At 34.9% G+C, this 24,244-nt stretch overlaps 2 protein-coding genes across 3 annotated transcripts in view; one reads left to right on the plus strand and one right to left on the minus strand.

Moving 5' to 3' along the window:
* Positions 1-2,035: 2,035 nt before the first annotated feature.
* LOC116169834 overlaps positions 2,036-24,244 on the minus strand; it is a 182,782-nt gene continuing 160,573 nt past the window's right edge. Inside the window, exon 8 of the mRNA XM_031486012.1 lies at positions 2,036-2,167. The gene's annotated coding sequence lies outside the window, so the exon portion shown is untranslated. The remainder of the gene's footprint in view (positions 2,168-24,244) is intronic.
* The window catches only part of LOC116169832 (dachshund homolog 1-like), a 162,536-nt gene continuing 147,532 nt past the window's right edge, over positions 9,241-24,244 (plus strand). For both annotated transcript variants that reach the window (XM_031486010.1, XM_031486011.1), the window contains exon 1: positions 9,241-10,150. In XM_031486010.1, the coding sequence (XP_031341870.1) occupies positions 9,474-10,150 (677 nt within the window). In that variant the 5' untranslated portion in view covers positions 9,241-9,473. The remainder of the gene's footprint in view (positions 10,151-24,244) is intronic.

Genomic DNA, 24,244 nt, shown 5'->3' on the forward strand with positions numbered 1-24,244 from the left:
AAAAGAAAGCCACATTCTTTCTCTATGCACTGGTAAAAATGGGTTGCCATAAGCCCATAACTACAACCGTTATCAAGCAATCATTTTTCAAGGTACCGTCTGCATCCGCCATTTTTTTAATTAAAAGTCAAAATAAGTTAAAAACCATAAATTGTAGATATTGACATATAAGAATCAAAAGAACTGAAATTTCACGTAGAATCCAAAAATGTAATACAAAATAGGGATTTCCATTTACCTAAAATATCGAAATGACTAGCTACTTCCGGTATGTCCATTTTACATCAATTCGGCCTTCAGTTAACCTAAGTACAAATTTTCAAAAAACCTACCTAGTTCTCTTTTCAAGAAACGTTGAACTAAAGCTCCCAAAAGAACACCCTGTATATAGAAGACATGGCGGAAAAAGGAAAAATATGGTCTGAACATCGGGAGGGAAGAGGAAGAGTATACGATTTGCGAACGACATGATTGTATTTGCTGAGAGTGAAAAAGAACAGTAACAGTAATGGTAGACGGAGCAAGGATGGGAAAGGGAAATTAAGACAAGGATAGCGATGACAAAACAAGCATTTAATAATAAAAGAAGGATTTTGTTTTTGGTTGATGGCCCAGAACAAGAGAGAGGCAATAAGTATTAAGTACTTATTAGGCAGAATTGGAGAAGAAAGAAGTGAAAAAAATGAACTGGATTGAGCATGTACTAAGAAAGAACTGTTCGTCGAAATCAGTTTTTCGCACCCTCATTTAGGGGTGCGCTTATTTCGTGGTAGGAATTTTGAAAAAATGTTTGCAAAATCGGAAAGGGCGCATACCCGAAAACCTATTCAAAGACTTTCCACCAATCTTTCTAACTCTTATGGTTGATGCTGAGCAAAAATTGAAAAAGAAATGCAAATGTCACCACTTTTGTGGGGGTGCCTTTCAAACCAAGCACGTTGGACCCTCGGTTTATTTGGAAAAAATGCTTGTTTAAATCCCCTCTATCACTCAAATTTTTTTACATACTTATATGTAACGTAACACCCGGTATGCTAATTCAATATCCACCCATGATAGTTCTACCCTTCTACTATGAGATCAAATACGTTGGTGTCGAGTTACCTTTGGAATTTTTGTTTACATAGAAAATCGTACTTAACTTAAACTTCCAAAGGCTACTCGACAGCAACTCATTTTTGATCGCCCGTTAGTTAGAGTAAACTGAAATACATTGAGTGAACGAGATAAGGTACCAAATTCTCACTGCCGTTCATTTTTAACCGAATATACCTACATACGTATATTAACGTATTGTACCACGTAAGCGTAATATCCCCAGCCCTCCTGGAACAACGCTGAAGAATGAAATAGGCGACCACAATAGAACATATTATTCGACATGTACTAGATTTTCATTTTACAAAAATATGAGTTTCCAAGAGAAGCTTTCCTTATCTACGTGAAATACTTTTTGGTTAATCCTTGCAGTTCTTCAAACAGTACTTTGGAATCCACTAAGATCCGCCCGTAGTTATTTAAAAAATGTGCAATTTTAAATTTGGAAAATCGTATCCAAAGCGACCAAATGTAACTTTGCTCAGTAGCAAAAATACCTGTTTGGATAGTTTAACTTAAGGACACATCCGTTGATGATTAACGCCTTATGTGTCATAAACACACATACTGGAAAAATGTGAGCAAATGGTAGAATCGCGTAACATTTACGATGCGGTTTTACTTTAACTATATGAACAATAATTACCTTTTTTGGGTTTTTAAGTCCCCTTATGAGAAATCAGAATTCAGATTTTTAACTTGTTAGAAATGACTAACAGTACCTACTACTACACTTAGTACTCGTATATTAAAGGCCCGGAACACGAATCCAAAAAAACCAAATCTCTCTATGTAAATTTTCGCTGATTTTCGGTGTTTAGTGATTAAACAAAAATTAAAACTCACCCTTAGTCTTACTAGTTCAATCTCTCCAAGGGAAACAGTACCATTTACCCCATTTACCATTGCAACGACACTACTAAATACACCGCACCGCTTAAACTTCTCGCAACTACTGACTACGATTCGTAAATTGCGAAACGATAACAGGTAGAGGTCAACGTCGGTGCGTCCACCTTATCTTTTACATTGAATACCAATCTTATTCTATCTCTTTAGTCACCAATACCTTAAATGAAAAGTAAAGGTTAATCACGCGTTTCGAAATCACACCACCTAATCATTATTTGTTTTTAAATCTTAATATTGTTTGCGTTTTATCCATCCGGACAGACATTTCGATTTTAAGTTTTGGGAAAAAGGGCACAAGTATAATTTCAGAAACCAAGAACTAAACATTCATGCTTTATCTATACAGTGTGGACTATGAGATTAAAAATTGTGGGAAGGCGGAAGAGCAAAATGTTTCTATTATGGGCCTGAAATTTAAAACCCTTTAGTTGTGCGTCGTTTACGAATGAAAATTTTTTTTTAATGTCTGTACGGGGTGGTTCAAATTCAATGGGATTTCCGCAACGATGAGAGATAAAACATAGGGGTTAAATGGAGGTTGTCCCGTTTTGTGAGTAAAACGGCTTTGAAATTTTTGAAAAATCTTTAAAAATAAAATGATATACCTATCACCGAAAAACTGGAAAAATTTTGTTTTCATTTTTCCTTGTTCAAACGGGCGGAAATGGACGGTTCCCGTTAGCATCTCAACACGCCATGTATTTAGAACTTAGACAAGCTACTAGTTTCTTGTAGACGTTATTTCTTGACACGTTTATTAAAATTTGTTTTCTAATGCTATAAATTTCGATCACTAAAGGTCAGGCCAAGCATCAGAAAATTAATGAATATTGGTGTTCATGTAATGGAGTAATGTTGTTAGACAGGAAAGAACTATTAGAAGGATGTTAAAAAAGAGAGGTTCTGAACCTCGATAGCATTTTAATAAACGTGTCAAAAAATAACGTCTACTTCCTTCATCAATCCACACGTTTCTAAAGGAGATGGAAAATTTCATCCAACGAATACTAGTTTTTTAGGACGCCATATTGGATTTTTACAGAATGAGATAGAGGACAAAAAATTCATTTGAATGTATTGTCATCATATGCATTCATAGCCATGTTGATTTGACAAGATCTAGTTACCCGTGGATGTTTTGTTGAGAAATGAACGTAAAACATTTGATTTTGAAATTTGTCTTGTAAATTTATGTAATAGTAGGTACCTATTTTACATTATTAGCCAGATAAGCGAGTTTTTACTGGCGATAGGAGATAGAGCCAGTAAAAACTATTACCTGGCGTATAATGTACAATATTTTATTTGTTACTCATTTGTAAACAATAGTAAACGTAAATAATTAGTTCTTAAATTGATCTCGAAGAAATGTCTAAAATATCATGTTATCCATGTAACAGAGACTTCGCATTAGGTAATTCTGGCCAATGAAATTACTAGCTTGTAAAATTTTTACAGGTCAGCTGTCAGTTTTACAAGTCTTGTTTTGTCTTGTTAATCAACGTTTACAACTGAGTAACAAATAAGTCAGTTAAAGTTAGTGTTAGATAAAAATAATAGGCGGCGTATTTAAATCGCGTATAAAAAATCAATAATATCAATTTCATTAAAGTTTAACGTTGAAATATATTATATATTGCCGATGGGCGCTCTTCATTTTTTAGGGGTGAAAACTACCCCTTTTTGCCAAAACCCATAAAACTACATATTAAAGCTTAAGGTGAGAAAAATTTGGTTGTTACTGATTGATAGAGGCTTTGGAACATTCTTAAAGAATATTTCCACCCTCAAAAATGAACTCTTATTGTGTTTTAATAAAAAAATGTAGGTATTTACCCTCAAAAAGTTAATAAATGACGACAGTTGTGCTATTTTTTATGATAGAAAGTGCATTAAAACAATTGGATGCTGTAGCATCTTTACGTACCTCCGCCGGTTGTTTTGTAGTTATTTAAAAGAGAAGGACGTTTTTCACAAAATAGCTGAAATTCGTTATTCACTTTTAACTTTAATTATTTCAAAATGAAGTCTTCTAAACTGGTCACACTTCTAGAATGTATTAATAATACCTAATTAAAGGAAACTGGAAAAGGGGAAAGACTAATTTTAATTAGGATAGTAATTAGGGCCCTGATTTTTTTCCTGAGAAAAGTACGGATCTACCTTATATTCATCGTAACTCACTCACCTTTTATATGCTCAAGTTTGTTTTAAAAAAAGAAGAAAGGTTTTTTAAGTACTGTAAGTACTTTTCTCGAAAAATGCATATATAGTTTTACCATTATTTGACTGTAAAACTCTCTAATTTAGCTTTTGAAGAACAAGAGCTAACCTTTAACAAGCTACAACTCGGTTCGTATTGGTCATACAGCAATTATTAGTAATAAAACCATTTTCTTTGTTTTATTTAAAAGCTAATAAACAAAAAGCTCCACTCCGTGAAAAGAATTTATTTATGAAGGTAGGTATAGACCAGAGCTGGGCAGAATACTTTCAAAAAGTATTTGAATACTAAATAATAAATACTTTACACAAATCAAAGGAATACTAAATACTTATTTACGTCCAGCACAAGCGAATACTAGATACAGATACATTGAAAAGTATTCAAATACTTTAGAATGCATTCGAATACTTTCAAAAGTATTCGAATACTTTGAAAAGTATTTCATTAACTTACTTTGAAAAGTACTTATTCAAATACTTGTCACTCAAATACATTAAAAATGTAAAATAGTATACTAGATAAAAGTCTTAATACTACTTAAAAAATCAAGTTATATTTTGTATGGGGTTAGCTTTTTTTATATTTCTATTGTTATATACAAATTTAAGGGGAGTAAAAGTAATAATTTCAAACAGTTCCAAGATTGGGCTACTAGTTCAAAAGTTACAGCCTTTTGCATTTTTTTTCGAAATTGGTTTCTAGTCTATAACTTTTGATTGAGAAGTCTGATCGAAAAAGTACGAATTGTTTTGGATTCTACGCACCAAAATTAATAATAAAAAGTGTTTTCCCGAGAAATTTTGGTGTAGTCGATTTTTGGTAAAAAAGGAAGGTTATACACTGCCTTTTTTTGAGGCTCGAAAAAAAAATTGTCTCAGATCGACCCGGAAAAAAAATTTTCTTATAGAATGTGGCCTGTAGAATCCATAATTTCAACAGTTCCAAGATTGGGCTACTAGTTCAAAAGTTACAGCCCTTTGAATTTTCTTTCGAAATTGGTTTCTAGTCTATAACTTTTGATTGAGAAGTCTGATCGAAAAAGTACGAATTATTTTGGATTCTACGCACCAAAATTAATAAGAAAAAGTGTTTTCCCGAGTAATTTTGGTGTAGTCGATTTTTGGTAAAAAAGGAAGGTGATAACCTGCCTTTTTTTAGCTCCGAAAAAAAAATTGTCTCAGATCAACCCGGAAAAATTTTTTTTTATAGAATGTGGCCTGTAGAATCCATAATTTCAAACAGTTCCAAGATTGGGCTACTAGTTCAAAAGTTACAGCCCTTTGAATTCTTTTCTAGTCTATAACTTTTGATTGAGAAGTCTGATCGAAAAAGTACGAATTGATTTGGATTCTACGCACCCAAATTAATAAGAAAAAAGTGTTTTCCCGAGAAATTTTGGAGTAGTCGATTTTTGGTAAAAAGGGAAGGTTAAGTATTCAAATACTATGCGAAGTATTCGAATAATAAATATTTGTGAAAGTATTTGAGTTACAAATACAAATACTGCTTGCATAAAGGTATTTAATTACCAAGTATTTGAATACTTTAAACGATTTGAATACTAAAAAGTATTTACAAAATCGATTACTGCCCAGCTCTGGTATAGACGCTAGTAAACTTCCCGAATTTTAGAGGAATCTCTATAGAACATCCATTCTGAATGTATACAACATACATAGAATATCCTATTGAACATCTTTTGCATATTACAGGAATATTCATGGTATATCCAGTTGTCAGTATACCAATATACATAGCATGTCTGATGCATATAAGTACATGCATATACATAAGACATCCAAAACGTATATACTATGTATTATGTGAAGTCTGCGAAACTTATATCCCAAGCACATACATCGGACATTTGCGACATACTTCCACATTCTATGGATATACAATATCCCACGTGGAATGTACGTGATATATGCAATGTATATAGGTCTGCTATGTGGGTACTGTTTGATGAATCTATACTCATCAACTCTCCTCTACTTTGAACACTTTTCAAGCAATAGAAAAATTCCGCTGATCTGAAAAAAAATCACCAACATTCAAAATCCAGTGTATAGCGTATTTTGCATTTCATTTTATTATAACACTGTTTAGGGAGAGGAATATCAAGATCCTCACCTCTTCTTTTCCTGGAGTAGTTTCTAGGGTGCCTCACCTAATTCAAGTGGCACAAGTCGTTACCGATTATAGGTAGTTACTAATATAGGCATTGAGGCTTTGAATTTATTTTATATTCAAAGGTATAGGTAGATCCGTTTTAAAAATCTTCTACATGTATTTCTGTACACGCAATTTGTTTCTCTGATATACAATCTTTCAAATGTTGGGACCCCTTGCCACTATTTAAATGGTAGGGGTTGTTTCCGGGTTGATGTAGGTAAGTTAATTAAAAGCTCATGCTTGTGTTTTTAGATTATCAACGGAGCTAAATGAGCTAAAGTTCCAATCGAGTAGAAAAAATCAAAGATACATTCTTTGGAAGTTCGAATTTAATTGTTTCAAAGAGTTATAGATGTCTCTGACACATCTAAAATGTTAGAAGTCGGTGATAAATTAATCCTTGTAGGAAAGGTGTTCTGCGCCCGATAGTTGAAGAAATGCACCACGAGGTGGCAACAGTAGAATACTTGCCCTTTTAATTTTCGTTAAGGGAGGGTAATATAATGTAGGTAGGTAATAAGTAATCGATGTTTACATATTTCCACCCCCTTTGCTTAATGTTATGTAAAGCGTATTCGCACTCTCTTAGAAAAGAAGTTGATTTAAGGGAAGGTAAGTTATTTTATTATCGGGGCACATATGGAACCGTATTGTGCGAAGCGATACGCTAAACAAATCCTATATGCAAACTACGTGGTTCGGAGAGTCCTAAGGCTAATCGATTGCGACACCCCGCGACTTGGTCTTATCGTAGTCCAGCAGCCGCTCTGCGTTTCATTTTCAAACATTTAAGTCAATATGGAAAATGTCGCCGAAACGTTATTATGCATACGGTCGATTTGAATTTCTTCTCCTGATGGATAAATTCGAGTGTCAAATCCCCAACACTCAAATATAACAACGTCCGATACGTAACAACATGTTTATCGGAATATGCACATCGTGTATTGTTTCGAACTTCATTGTTGCACCACCTGCACTCGCATTGTGTGGCTTCTACAGAACAATGCATTGCATTAACATCCCTGATAATCTGTTAAAATGATGATACTATTTCGGAAGCGCCGCTTTGTGGTCTTTATTAGGTGTAAACTATTGCTTTTTGATACCAATTTGTTAATTTAACGCGAGTGGACTGTTATATATGGTCGATAAAAAAACGGTTGCATAAATCACCAAGAACCCTACGCAGATTCTTGGCGGTCAAATTGAAGAGCTTTTGCGCCATATTGTCTAGTGATCCATCATACGACTGTCAGTAGTCATTGTTACGGAAACTGTATAGAAGGCACCGATTGTTGTGACGCAGACGACTACTGTGTGAGCACGCATAATTGCCCAAGTTTAAAATCGACGGGATCAAATTGGCTTTGTGAGAATGAATATTTTATTTTGAGCAATCTCATTAAAGAAGCCAACATTAAATTGTCGTTAAAGATTAAAGGGGGACAAATATTTTATAATCGGATCGGATATGGAATTCCCTCCGCCAAATTTAAGAAAGTCGGAAGAGTGCCGCTTGAATTAATTATGCTAGTACGTCAGAATTTACGATAATATTCGCGCATAGATTTGAGCTTTCAACTCGTAAAATGGAGGAAATAAATCTGCTTTTTACTATATGAAAACCTTTGGATAGCACTTTTATGGCAGATTTCTGTGTGAAGAATACATAATCTATAGATCTATATAAAAGGCTACTTTATCGCCACCTACCACAATATGCATATACAGGGCTTGATGTAATTTTATATGACACATTATATATTAAAATCGGTTTTTTGACGCGGAAAATAGCCCATATACTATCAATATATCACATATTCACTTGAAAATCTAATGGACTCGCTTTTGTATTCGTTTCCTTCCGAGAGCTTGCACTGAAAAATGACATAGGTGGCGATGTTAAATCGAAAATACTTATTTCTCGCAAAGATTTGCCGGCCCTTAATGGGAAAAGGAGTTGAACTGTTTACAATATGATGCGATGCGGGTGATGTGTAGACGTATACGAAATGTGCAATCCACGGACTAATATATCCGTGCTTCGCCATTAATCATTTCGATCAGCGACAGCTTGGTCCGCGTGCGTACTTCTGATAACCCACGCGTCTCCTCCTATTTGCACGACTCTTCTTAATACCTCAGCAGTTTAAATATCCTCTTCTTTGGTAAATGTAAAAGATGCGAATATTTACGAATGTGTTACGTTTTATCCCCTCGTCCTATAGAAATAATGGGTAAATGCAGAGAAGGGTGATCTTCCCTGCGTCTAGTGGACCGTCGTGATAAACTAGGGGATGCTTTAGGGGAAATATGTTGAAAGCGTAGCTGTTCCGGCACAGTGTATCAGTAACCTACTGACCATCAGACATTGTTTAATTTCTTTCATTTTTGGAGGTTGGTAACACTTGATGGGGTTGAGAAATGACTAAAGGAACGTCAACTGTGACAGTTGGAAAGCTCTTTGCTACTTGAATAAAAGTAATGCACGATTCCAAAGTAAATGGCGGCGTAAAAATAAAAAGCGTCGTAGAGTTCGTATTGATTCCGCAGTGACAGCCCGGTGACATTCTTTATCAATACGTCACAGCTCATATTTCAAGTTCCCTTGCATCCGCCCTCGGAGCTACAAAGAAACTAAGTTCTTTCGGTAGCAGTGGGTGGTGGACTTGTATAAATGCGAAAGAGGGGCGCCAATGGGGCGTCGGGGCGCAACTCGTTCGCCCAATGGCGGCGCCATAACGCGTGATGGAACAAATACCGCCCACCGGCACTTGCAGAAGTTTTTCCAAATGTTTTTATTTATTACATTTGTATCCACCGAATGTACCGGTCGCGTCCACACTTCCTTCAGGTCGCGCAGTGAGTGTACCGCGGTGAGCGCGCACCGCCCCGCCCGCGACAGACAGACAAACAGTCAGCACCCTCACTATTACGACATCTCTCTGACTGTTTGCTGTAGTACGATTGTAGCTGCGGGTGATGGACTAACATTGTGCTGTGTACATAAAGGTGCTGCTAATACGTGTCGTTGTTACATTGAGTTACCGCCGTCGGTATGATGGACACTTCCGGTATGGATTCCGCTAGTGACCATAGCAGTCACGCTTCTTCCGGTTCGCCCGCGGTAGCAATCAAGCAGCCCTCGTCCCCAGTTAACAACAACCACTTGATCTCGAACAGCCACAATCATCAAGTGCACAGTCCGCGCCAGGCCAGTCCTCTGATACCGCCGATGTCGATGGCGCATCCTCTAAGTCCACCGCCGGTTACGTCGGCGGGTCTTGCGAGAAGTATAGCCCTCGGTCACATGCCGCCCCCCGGTCTGGGGTTGCTCAATTCGCTGGGAGTACTCCATAACCCTCTGGATCTCATGGCACATCACGCACCCCCGCGTTCTTACAACAGCCCACCCCCGATATCGACCTCAGATCCCACGGCCAACGAATGCAAGCTGGTTGATTACCGCGGCCAAAAGGTTGCTGCCTTCATTATCGCAGGAGATACGATGTTATGTTTACCACAAGCTTTCGAACTCTTTCTCAAACATTTGGTCGGCGGTCTACATACTGTCTACACGAAATTAAAACGGCTAGACATTGTGCCACTCGTGTGCAACGTTGAGCAAGTACGCATCCTTAGAGGTTTAGGAGCAATACAGCCGGGCGTCAATCGTTGCAAACTACTCTCTTGCAAAGACTTCGACACCCTCTACAAAGACTGCACCACTGCCAGGTACGTGTCGACTCTAAATTACCGTTCTACAAAACCAATCCCTTTCACCTTACAAAGACTCTCCTTAATTGTAACGCGAAAGATCACAGCTATGACCAAAATTTGCACCGGTGCAAAAGAACCCACTAAATCATGTATCAATGCAAGCTCAAGTTCATAAATACAAAACCGTAACACAAACCCTCGCAGTTAGATTAAAATAATTACAAACGCAACGAAACAAGGGGGAAGCCAGATCTAGAAGTGGAGCACGTATAGGGCCCCTTACAATTTATAATGCCGGTGCTCTCTCTCTTCATGGGCAAGTGAATTTTCTTCATCCGCAAACGGATAAAAGATCGATAAATTAACACCGGGTTTAAAACTCATTAAAAGTCAGCATCCCAAAAAAGAAGGCCTGACAGAACTGATTAACAGAAAGGCGCAGTGGGTCGCCTCTCTCTATGGATCCTTTACAATTGCTACTGATCATTTATAATTCAAATATTAGATCGCTTCGGCGGCGCAATTGAAGATGTTTCGTACCTAATAAACGAAAGGAATTTTGTTCGGGACGAAAGAAGAAAAAAAAACCTCCCGTTGTTTGCGCGTATAAATAACGAAGTGATTTTCTGGAACAAGTTGTAGGTATAACCCGAGTCTTGATGTTTTAATGGCTAAGGCGTAACTGTCAACAATATTTATTTAAAGATGATTTAAAACGCCATACAACATTCGAACTATATGCTTTGTTGTTATTATTTATTATACTCCGTTCGTGAAGAATACTTTGTATGAAATTACATGCATCTCGAAAATTTTATGGCACTCATCTTCTGTTTACCATTAACTATGAATCAATCAAATTTGATATGGGCACTTGCATTTTCACACGTCGCGTCAGCTTACTTAAGACACTTAACATTTAATTATCTTCTTCTGGTCGGGTCCAACAGTATGATGTAGCGAAATAAATAGGAACATTAATTTGACTCCATCTTGAGAAATTAGGTGTGCAAATTGGCGATCTTGCATACCAGATAAATGTGACAGATTTTTAAAATTGTTTGTACAGAAAACCAGGGAATGAAAGACAATTACAATTTTTACAGTAGTAACAAATACTGGAATGATGGTTAGAGGTAATTTTAATTCAATTTTACCACAGAAGCGATGTTTTCCCGTGGTGAGTAAATTGTCCAAACCGTTCTTAAGATGAATTTCAGTGTCTCCTAACGTCGTTTTAGACGATTAAAATCAGTTTCTGTAATTTTACACATCTACCTACTTCTACAGGGCGTCCCGCGAGGAAAGAGATAAAATAACGTGTTCCTTAGGTGAATTCGAGTCGAAAACGACCCATGAACATGAGTCCACAAATGCATCGTTACCGAGATATGATTTTTTTTTTAAATTTAGGTAATTAATATTAATAGGAAAAATAAAGCACTATACCTACTGATGGAACGCGAGACACCCTGTATATACAGGTTGGTGACTTGCGTAACGCATCATAGGGATTTCAATGTAAAATTCATAACATGCGATTATTGGCTCCCCAAATTATTTTAGAGCAAAAATGTATTAAGGTTTTTTGTAGAAAAAAATTTGTTACGTCAATCAACCGTACCTATTAGTTTTCAATTTTTTGCATAGGTAATAAAGACGGAAAATTGTAAAAATAAAACCCCCAACTTTTGCAATAATCTGTGATGCCATGGAATTTTCTAAAACAAAAACTACGCCAATATCCGTCATGCCATGAAATGTCTGCTATAAAACAAATCAAATTCTATCAAAAAGTATTATATTTAGAACAGCGAATTCAACATAAAGAAAGACCAAATTACTAAAAACGATTTCCTCATATAACAATTTACAATAAATGTCACCATTAACTGCAAGACAGTAACCAAGTCGATCATAAAATCCATTTCGAACTGCTGCTAATTGATAACTGGATATATCATTTGTTTTAGAAAATTCCATGGCATCGCAGATTATTGAAAAAGATGCGGGTTTTATTTTTCCAATTTTCCGTCTTTATATTAAAAATATTGAAAACCAATACGGTTGATTGGCGTAAACAATTTTTTTCCACAAAAAACTTTAATACATTTTTGCTGTAAAGTAATGTTATGAATTTTACATTGAAATCCCTATGATGCGTTACGCAAGTCACCACCATGTATATTCAATCACATATTATGCTGGAAATCATATTCATAATTTAATACAAAAGATTCCATGCTTTAGTCTATAGAGCTGGTAAGTTTCACAATGTACTTACAGTTATGCTTTTTACACCATGTAGAAACAAACACATGTAGAAAATGACGTTGAAGTTACATACCTATTGAATTTTTCTTGTGTATTTAATCATTGAATAATAAATCAGATTTATTATTCAATGATTTAATAGAAGATCTGAAGATGTATCTACCACTTTTATTGAGTGCTTTTATATGAAACTACATACTTTTCTGAAACACAAAATAAAATCAAGAAATGCAACTCACACCCCTTACAATTTTAAAATGGCAACATACAAAATTCGAGAGCTCTTTGAAGGTGGGATTACAGATACTATTCATCAGCCGAAGTTTATCTATATCCCCTTATACACAGTACCTACTCCTTAAAGACATGCTAATATTTAAGGGGGTGATTCTTGCACCCATTTTAAGAAAAAAACTTCCTATAACTTTTAAGATGCAGGGTGGTAAATGTAAAAAAAATCAGAGAATATTGTGGAGATCTTTATGAAATTTGGTCGGACACGAGGTCGGACAAAGAAAAACCAGAAGATCAAATTTGAACAAAAATGAATGAGGATTTACAAAATAATTTTTATGTTAATTGCAAGCAGTGGCTTAGTATTTTTTTCTCCAAAACTATTCAATGCAAACGCTGCACGGACGCCAGTGGTGGAAAAAATAAAAAATTTTGCGTATCAGAAAATGCATCTTGATGCATAGAAGACATCAGAGCTGGACATGGAGGAATTAATTCGTGCTTCAATTCTATTTGGTGAATTAAATGCAATGGAATTAAGCCTTTTTTAGTACTGCTATAAAAGAGCTTGTAATTAAATGCTTTTACAAAAGGAATTGTAATTGTGAAATGCAAAAAAGCTTAAATCACACGTTAAACTTAAGGCTGACATATGAAGTGTTAATTCCTTTCAAAGATGCTAAATCAGACAACACTGCAGATTGCAGTCAAGTAGTGTCATTTTACTGACGAGTTTTGTATTCAATTTTGCCCGAAATCGTAGTTTAATATAAAATTTCAATTTTCATATACCTACCTAGAACTTTTGATTAATGTCAATCTGTCAGCGATGACAGGGGTCATTATAGACATTTAGCAATGTGACAGATGCGGTCAGAAAAGTGACAGGTGCGACCGGTAAAATTGAAACTAATATATCCTGACATAAAGTAGGCACGCCTGAAAATAAAGGTTCCAAGACGACTTGGGGTAATAGTTATTCACATAAAAGTCAGGGAAATGCCACATTACTGGCGAGGAAATATTGAAGTATGAGACCCCTTTGATTTTTTTAAAACTTTACCACCCTGTATCTCAAAAATTAAAACATTTAGGACATACGTTCATAGGAAGTTTTTTTCTTAAAATGGGTCTGTACCTATATTTAAAGTATACGCATCAGGGTAGAATGTTTCAGATCCATAAAAATATACCTACTGCCCATAGCCGCCGACTTAAAAAAATTCCAGGGGGGCACAACCGTTGCTACTAAAAACTTGACACTGAACATGTACAGTGTGGTCCAATTTCGATGGGATTAAATGGGTAACTTTCTTATTAGCGCAGATAAATGAAAACAGTTGAGGTACTTGTTGCCTCTTTCTTTCATGCTTGTTCCATTACCGTTGCCAGAAGTAGGGTCTTGTCTTCAGTGGCGGATTTAAATTTTTTGCGGCCCTAGGCACACCGAAAGATATGCACCCCAAAATAATCTTTAAATTGTAATAAATTTTAAAATAAAAATCAAATTATAACTTGAAACTAATATGAAAAGAAATACAGTATACCTAAGGATAAGTTTTCACACACGTCAAAACTTGCATTGTCGATTATCGTTCTTACAATTACAGTTTGTTTAAAGTATCTAGGTACCAATTCCAATTTATTTCATAATTTTAATTAAAGATTTTTGTCATTTGTAACTTGTTAGGGACTTATTTTAAAACTTAAAATGCTACCTACCCCTAGGCACGTGCCTAGTGTGCGCATATGTAAATCCGCCACTGGTTGTCTTTTGTTTTTTTCTCAAAAAAACTGGAAAATGGCCGATTCCTTCAATTTTTTGTAACTCCTTTTGAAACTAGAACAAAATCGCTTTAATGTAAAATTCAAAGTTGACTTTAAAAGATCCTACTTGTGTTACGAACTTCCCGAAATGTCATACTTGTTGTCAATAATAAGTTCTCTACAATAAATTTTGTCTGAAAAAATATAGTCGCCTATGAAAAACACTTGACAGCTGTAGTTTTTTTATGTTACCTGGCATAGTTTATTATATTATATTTTTAGACGCACTAAAAGATTTAGTCGATAATATATTCCTTTAGAACAGAGGCGAACGGTTATTTTTCAGCAAGACGGTGTCCCAGTTCATAATGCGTTAATTGCGAAATTATTTAAATTATCTCGTAGCTAATAATTGGATGGGAACGGAGGGACCAATAAACGTTCACTCGACTTAAACCCATTGGATTTCTTTATGTGGTGTTTTTTGAAAAATAAAATTTAGGTATAAATATCCTTCTACAACTTCTACAACCACTATCCTGAATGCAACAAGATCTTTGAGAAAGAGAGGCAACATGTGCATTTCCCATAAAGGAAGGCATATCTTGTTCAATATCAGCTAGTTCACTGTTTTGTTTCTTTAAACGTTGATCAAGTTTATCCTTCAATTGTTTCATAGGCGACTATATTTTTTGTTGCTGATTTTCAGACAAAATTTATTATAAATAAAATTGTTATAGAGAACTTATATTAAAAATAAGTGACATATTAGGTATACATTTTCAGGAAGCTCGTAAAACAAGCAATCTTTTAAAACCACAGCCATCATTAAAAAAATCATCTTTGAGTTACAACGCAGTTAATAAGAGAGCAAGAAACTAACGGTATTGATTTTTAATTTAAAAAGTGTCTCAATAAGGCCAAAGGCACTTTGTTCTAGCTTCCAAAATACAGGAGTTGCATCAGCAAATTGAAGGAATCTGTGTGAAATTGTCTTGAAAGTAGTTTCTGTTACTGAAATTTTACTCATTTGATGTGAATTATCGAATTCAATATATAAGTACGGACATTGTGAAATTTCAAATTCTCTAACCAAATAATGAACAATGGTCTAAACGCAAAATACAACATTCTTATTTGCAAAATCGCATGTTAACTAATGCATGTAAGCTACTTTTGATTAAATACACAGTGGAAACAGACCACTGAGTATGTAGTTAATCATGAGAGAGTGCATGTTTTTATGACTTACTTATTTTTGTTAAGTAGACACGCGAAGAAATTAATAAATTCTGTTCTGAACTTCATTTTATTTCATACGCTGGGTCCCATGAGAATATGCAAAATGATTTGTTTCACTTTCTCTACTCTTGCTGTTAAACTAATCACTTTACCTACATTACGGTTAAAAAGACACTTAGCCCACTCATTGAAACCTATTAACATGTCAATTTAAGATCTGCTATAAAATAAAAATAAAATAGTAGATATATCTTTTTAATATACATATTACTGTAACGGGGGCCATTGGATCAAACAAATTTAAGACCATTTGTAAACGTTTTACATGTGGACAAATTTAATTGATTGGGGTTTATGTAAGAGTCTTTTAAAAAATACTTAAATTATAAATATTTTTCAAAATACAGGGTGTTTCTAAATGAATAACGGTGTTTCAACGCTTTGTAGTTTTTAAAATTATAATTCATACATCAAATGAAAGAGCAATTCAACCAGTTTTATCTGCAACTTTAGAAAAGCTTTTTCGCGCTTTTAAAGACTCCGAAAAAAGTGTTTAAGAAGTTGACTGAATAGAATAGTAGAAGTATGTATTCATGCAAAAGATTAATAATTGAAATACTCCTTAAGAAACTCTTAGATAAACCCCAGTTAATTAAATTTGTGCAGTGTGACGTGTGTACATGCAAAACAAATAGTCTTAAACTTGTTTGATTCAGTGGCGTCCGTTGCAGTTAATTACCTAAATAAAATATTAAAAGAAAGAGAACAAGCAGCAGAAACAAATTTTGATTGGAAGACAGTGCTACCACCCACTTTGATCGATAACATTAAAATCGGCAAGCGTGAGAAAGAAATTGCGGAACTTTTAAAATTGAATGTAAGGTAAGGAACCAAGGAGGAAGATTAATCTGGGGGATAAGCGTCGGGCATGTAAATAAAAATAGCAGTTTAGGTCGCAAAGGTCATGAAGTATTCATAAACATTTGGGCGTTAATTTTTATATTTGAAACGAGTTTGGTATAAAAATGTATGTCTGGGGAAATGTTCTGCGGGCGAGTAATTAAAAAGGCGCTTGCGGTTGGGATGACGAACGCTGAATTGGCCTGGCAAGAAAAAAGCACACACTTAAGCCTTATTCCGCGACTTTAATATTTTATTTATTTTTAGCCGAAGCAATCACAGTTTGTACGCAACTTATTATATTTTGTGTTGAAGTTAAATGGGTTTTTGTGAAGCGTACATGCATTTACGTTGGATAAATGCAAGAGCGCGGCCATTGTGCAACGAGATTACCTACGTTATAATGTATACCTGTCCACCTTATTAGATCTCTACTCTCCTTTATCTTATGCACAGATGTAGTTTGTAGAAATTAATTGCTTATTCTGTAAACATTGCTGCTTTTATTTGAAATCGTGACCGTTCTCCTATAACTGGCTACAACAAACACTCTTCAGTGAATTGAATTGTTAAACAAAAGATTGCACTTGAAATAAATCTTGCTCGTGGTTTTTTTTCAATTACCATTTAGACGTGTAATTATAGTGGCGTTACTCAGGGCTCGTTTATCGGTTCGTTATTATTGCGAAGAGTTAATCGGACGCGCGTCGACGACGTGTTCGGAAGGGCCACGGTTAAACGGCGCAACGAGTGGCGGAATACAAATTGGAATCGCGGAAATAGTCATTGTGAGAAGATTTATCTCGAATCCACAGGTTGCCAAAGCGTCTGGCACGATGATCCTGGGGGATTACCGCATTTTCCGTCTGTTGAATGGACGATCTCCCTCACAAACGGCATGCGTACTCGTTACGAATCCAATTCCTATTTCCTGATGCTGAATGTTTCTCGAATTTGACTGCATTCGCGCTTTGCGCGTTTCCCGAAGCGTTTCCAAGCGCCGTGCTCGACCCTTGTTTTTTCGTCCAAAGTGCGAGACGCTACTTATTACTCGTGCCGTTTTTTGGCAAACTTTTGGGATGATTGGATCTCGGTGGTACTTAATTAAAATTAGCGAGAGGTTATCTTTCATATTTTGCAGATTAGCCTAGTATTTTGGCACTAGAGAGTCAATACATTTCATCATACTGTTAATAAAGCAAATAAGTCTAAAAAAACTTGCAAAAACTAATTTTACTATAAAACTGTTTTTTTTTCTCTAGCCGTACCAAAATGGCGTGAATTTTTCACCAAAAGCTCACTGCAAAGTTGGCATTTGTGGTACCGTTTCACCTAGACATTAAATTACTACCCTTTGTACGTATATGTTAAATTACAGGTTTAACGCATCAACGTATACATGTAACACGTTTAAAGTTTGGGTTAAAAGTACCATTTTTGAAGCGAAAGGGTAAATTGCTTTGGTGTTTCTAAGATCGAACATTTTGTATATATTTATTTAATTTATTTTTAAGTCGGCGGGGTTTCAGCCAAAGCTGCTCTACCAACCGAATAAGGAAACAAAAAAATATAGTTCCATTTAAAATAATAAAGTTGGTATCTACAGTTTGTGAACCACTGGTTGAAAAACATTTTTTCTGTTCTCATTAAAATAGTGTTGTAAAATTGTTGGCTAATTTAACAGACTTCGTAGCTAGTTATCGAGATAGCAATAGTCGACGAAATAAAATGAACACCCTGTATATGAGTTTAAATGAATGTCACAAACTGACAAAATGTAATCAATGCGACTAAGTAGACGCAGATATGATTGTAGAAAACTGCTACCCCAAAATATTTCTCCCTCTTCCATCACCCTCAAAATATTGCCTTCTTACTCTCCGTCCTCGAAATCTTCTCGTTTCTTGAGATCACCATTTTATTATGAAATATAACCCCCTCCTCTACTAAGTGTTGTGAAAATGGAACGTTATTTATTTAACCGATTGAGATTCAAGAAGATTTCGAAAGAACCAAAATCCTAAAGCGGCCTACGTTTGATTTCCGGACCCAAAAAGTTTTTTCTCAAGGTTTCGCCCTTTCAACTGAACCAGAAAAGTCGCAAGTAACACTACACCCTGTGGGTTTCTTATGAAACTAAAACTAGAGTTTCATGGGACTGCAATTTTTTATTATTTTGTTGTGGACTGATGAAGAAGATACCAAGGGGATGAAAGTCCAGAAGATGAGTACTGTTTTTGTGCAGATTCCGTCTCCAGGTTTCACAAACAACGTTTAAACGCATATCCATCTATTCTATTTCTTTCATGCGAATTCAAGTCAAAATGGGTCCTATTTTCGTACCTATTTTTGGCCGAGGGGAATACAATAAACTCTTCTTCGAAGATTTTATTAGACAGCCGATGAATATAATGTAAATACGGATGGGGCTAATTCTTTGACTTAATTCTTATCAACATAGGTCCGCCAACGCTTTGTTAGAGATCTACAGGGCCTTTCAAGATTTTTGCGAACTGTCAAAACTAATAAAAACAAAAGACTATCCAAGTAAAGCCAAGGCTTACCGGACCATTTTAAAAATTTTACTCTCATTTAGCTAATTACCCAAAATGGATTTTTATTTTTTTCTTGATAACGGTCGCCATTAAGAAAAAATTACAAGAGACCAAAAAGTTTGCAAAAAAAAGCAGAAAACGAAATTTTTATTACGCAATCTACCAGTGGCGCATCGCAAAAAAGTTCATGGGTAGAAAATGGAACACGACCCCTGAGAAAAAACACCCTGTAGATCCCATTACAATTTATATGACCTATGTTTATATGAACATAAAATAAGCAGCCCCTTACGTATTTATCATATTTGGGAATACCCTGTATATTACCATAAAATTATAAGCGGTACTACACGAGGCAATTGTTTATTCACATGTCAAAATGACAGTTTGGTATACTTTTGAATGGTTATAACGTGGGTTTCGAGTGAATCACATCCAGGGGCGGAGTGGGTACTTACGGGCCAGGTGGAATTGCATAGGTTACGGACCATTAAAGTATTAGTGTAGTAATGAAGGTGGGGGGGGGGGGGAGCTCTGCGGTGCACCACAAAAACATTTTTTTGCTTCATTTTAGTACTCCTTTTTCGGAAATCAATTACAATACAGTTTTTTTTTTAAATTGCAGCTGATAATTAAAAGTAACAAAATATACAATCCAAACGAGGCGCGTCGCCTATCATTGTATTTCATCACTTTCATGCTACGACAAAAATGATAAATTCATTGTAAAACACTTCAATTAAAACAGAATTTTTTAATTTTTTAACAACCTAACATCAACCCCAAGAAACGTGTTAATAACTTATTAATAGTGCAAGAAACTAAATACAGCACATACTTATAAATTTCCAACGGGCCATTATGACGTACAGGCCAGGTGGCAATCGCCACCCGCCCCCCTGGGCCAGTCCGCCCCTGATCACATCAACTGTTTTATTTCTTATGGACGCCATATTGAATTTTTACGCCACTGGAGAGATTAAAAAATTACAAAACCAGTACTACTACACAGTACACATTTAGTGTTCCATTTGGAAATTAATCTTGAATTTTTGCCTTAAAGTCTACAATATGCATTTCTCACGGCAATAATTCCATAGCTTACTTGAAATTATTTATGATTAAAACAAAATTCATTTGTTTATTATCATTATCAACAGTGCCATGTAGTAGGTATTAGGTATCGTCGATTTTGTAATTTTTTTTAGAGAGTGACGGAAAAATCCAATATGGCGTCTATAAGGAATAAGAAAGTTGAAGTGATTTACTCGAATCTCACAAGCCATAAAAATCATAAGTGATTTTTTGAAAACTACATTTTTGGTTTTTTGGCCATAACTTCGCTATTTGTAGAGTTACAAGAATCTTTGAAAGAGAACAATAATCCCACAGTGGAAATGAAAAAAAAACTCACCCAGTATACAGGGTGAGTTTTTTTTTCATTTTAAGCATTAGGATCTCGGAAACCGTAAGACATAGAGATTCGGTTAAATGAGGAAAGATTTGTCGTTTAATAAAGAGCTTATTCAAGATATGCTTTTGTTTTTTTTTAAAAATCCACAGTTTACTAGATATGAGCGAAAAACAGATTTAGTGATTTTTCATTTAACTGTTGTAAAATCGTTAGTATTAGAAATACAGAAATATGCATAGAACAACAATTGTAGATTTTTTTCCGTTTAATAAGAAACATTTATTAATATTCAATCTTCTTTTATAATTTTCGAGTTATAACGCAAACTTACATTTTTTTAAATGGCAACCATAGTTGGCTGACATTTTTAAAAAGTGCATTTTTTCTATTTACAATGATATAAGGTTCATTATACTTACTTTAACAAATAAACATGATACAGAACTGTTTGCATTATTAAGAGTAGTAAAAACAGATTTTAACATGGGAAACATTTTTGTTCTCTTAATTACTGTCTATTATAATTTATAGTTATTTGTGCGGCGGGGCACCGTTGTGTTGAAACCAGCGTAGTCGTGTTTCTAAATCTAACCCATCCTACATATCTTGTAATTCATTTGGTAGAAAATGAAGATAACGTTGGCCTGTCCAATTTTTGTCGTAAATAAAACGTCCAAGAATTTGCGATCTAATAATTCCGGTCCAAACATTCAATCCAAGTTTTCTTTGAAGCCTTCAAGTTCAACAATGAACAGCAGTATTTTGTTTATTTATTGTATTCCATGGCATGATACGATCTAAATCTAAGGATTTAATGTTTGACGCGTAATTATTGGATCGCAAATTCTTAGACCTTTCATTTACGACGAAAATGGGACAGGCCAATGTTATCTTCATTTTCTACCAAATGAATTTCAAGATATGTAGGATGGGTTAGATTTGGAAACACGACGTAATTTACGCTGGTTTCAACACAACGGTGCCCCGCCGCACAAATAACTGCAAGTTAAGTAGGTAGGTATTGAATATGATTATTAATTTAACTTTCATAGTGATTTTTTGAAGATGGCCTTTAAATATGTTAAAGGTGCCACAGTTACACTATTACCTATCTCACTAGATATTGTTTTCCCTGGCCAACTCTGTTTACTTACCTCTCAATAATACGAAAATTACTGCAGGGCGTTTATTTATTAAAGTACGTTTAGCAAGCCTTATATCGTTATAAAGAGAAAAATTAGTCCATTTTAAAAATGGCAAAGCCAACTATGACTACCATTTAAAAAAATAAAAGTTTGTATTATAACTCAAAAATTGTAAAAGAAGGAAATTAGTATGTTCATCATGTTAAACATTAAAATGTCTAAAACTTTTATTCGTGTCATTTTGCTGTATTTCTAATACTAACGATTCTACAACAGTTAAATGAAAAATCACTAAAAGTGTTTTTGCTCATATCTAGTGAACTGTGGATTTTTTTCAAAAAACAAAAGCATATATTAAATAAGCTCTTAAAACGACAACTCTTTCCTCATTTAACCGAATCTGTATGTCTTATGGTTTCCGAGATCCCCATGCTTAAATGAAAAAAAAAACTCACCCTGTATAACAGGGCGTAATTTGATTGGAATAATTTTATGCGTTTTAATGTAAATTAAAGTTATCATGAGTATATTGCCACCACATATCATTTTTGTGCAAAACTGTCAACGTTACAAATATTTTGACTATTGTCATCTACTACTAAGCATGATGTGACTGATGGCGAGGGAACAAGTATAAAATTAGGTGCATAGACTCAACGCAGCAGAGTGTATTTAATTCGTGAAAATTCGCGATGGTTTTTATTGATTTAATTAACCGCGTTAAACTTATCTGATAGTTAATTCCCATGGAAACAACTAATGTATTCACATATAGAAGGTTAGCATTCGGTAAATTTAACCGAAACAAGAAAAATTTCACCACGTCCTTTTAACACTTAACAATGGAGATAATTGTGAATGCATTTCGGTGGAAATTAACGGTTAGTTAAATTTAACTGAAGTAATGGTCATGCAAAATAAGTAACATAAAACTAGATTGTGTGTAAAACCTTAGATAAATTCTGATGTACCTACAGGGTGGTTCAAATTCGTGGCCACCATTGGGATCTGCGTAACGGTGAGAGGTACAGTGTAGGTTAAATGGGGGGCACAGTTACCCCATTTGAAATTTTTGAAAAATCATTGAAAATAACTGAGATATCACCGAAATACTGAAAATGTCAAATTTTAAACGGTCGGCTATGAACGGTTTCCATTAGCACTTCTTTTTCGGGGGAGAGAATCAGAATTTCCATAACAGGCTAGATGCTACAGGCTACTATGCGCTCAAAAATGAGTTACTGTCGAGTCGCCTTTGAAATTTTTGTTTATATGGAAAATCGTATTTACTTGAACTTCCAAAGGCGACTCGACAGCAACTAATTTTTGATCGCCCGTTACCAGGGTCTAACCCTGGCCCGTTACTACTTATGAACGCCATATTGGATTTTTACGGAATAACAAAAAATGAAAAATAATGATGTGTGTTAATACTTAACCAAAGAAAACTGGTTATTGGTAAAATCCCCCCTTTTTGTTTACCTGTATTGCAGAAAATAATGTAAATTTAGAGTGTCTAACTGAATCTGCCTCAGAGCAGTTGAATTGTAATAAATTTTACATTACAGCAAGTATTTTATTTATTCAGTTTAATAGGCACTCGATAAGTTAAATTAACAATGGTCCTTCGAGCCGGATGTCCGGTTAAAACATTCAAACGCAATCAAATTTAGTCACAATAACGCGAATCGTGAGTGGTTACCAGTCAATTATTACAATTTCATCGGCAGTCCAAATACAAATCCATCGATACAACATCCAACAACAAAGAAAAGGAAAAGTGCATCCATTCATCTACCTGGCAAGCTTACCATAACATCAAGTAAGAATTCCTTATTTACCTATTTTTAATCCTTCAAGGCTTCGACACAATAACATTACTAACAATGCCCGATTCCAATAATACTGAAAAAATTAAAGAATTGCATTACAAACGCGGAAATTTTAAGACAAAGGTAACTTTATTTCAAAGGTTCATTAATGGTTTATCTCCTGATAATATTGCAGAAACAGACCTCATTAACCTGCAACAAAGATTAGCTAAATTTCAATTAATATATGACCAATTTGACGACATTCAAAATCAATTAGATAGATTAAACCCAGATTGTGAGGATAATTTAGAAGAAAGGGAACAATTTGAAAACAATTACTATTCATTATTATCTCAAGGTCAACAATTAGTGAATCTTAGAAAACCGCCAACTGAAATAGCAAATGTTTCCCAAACGGCCAAATCGGCTAACGTTAAATTACCTAAACTCACAATCCCATCTTTTGATGGCAGTTTTATTAATTGGCGCACCTTTCATGACACTTTTGTAACAATTATACATAATAATTCAGATTTAACAGATGTTCAAAAATTATGTTATCTCAGATCCGCTTTAAAAAATGAACCTGCAAATTTAATTAGCTCCCTTGACACATCAGACACAAATTATTCTATTGCATGGAAATTGCTACAGGAGAGGTACAATAACAAAAGGCGAATTATATACAATCACGTTCGAGAAATTCTGGATGTCAGTAATGTTAGCAAAGGATCTCACGTGACCTTACGGCATTTAATTGATAC

This window comes from Photinus pyralis, unplaced genomic scaffold (assembly GCF_008802855.1).
Source record: "Photinus pyralis isolate 1611_PpyrPB1 unplaced genomic scaffold, Ppyr1.3 Ppyr1.4_LG4, whole genome shotgun sequence".
Lineage (NCBI taxonomy): Eukaryota > Metazoa > Arthropoda > Insecta > Coleoptera > Lampyridae > Photinus > Photinus pyralis.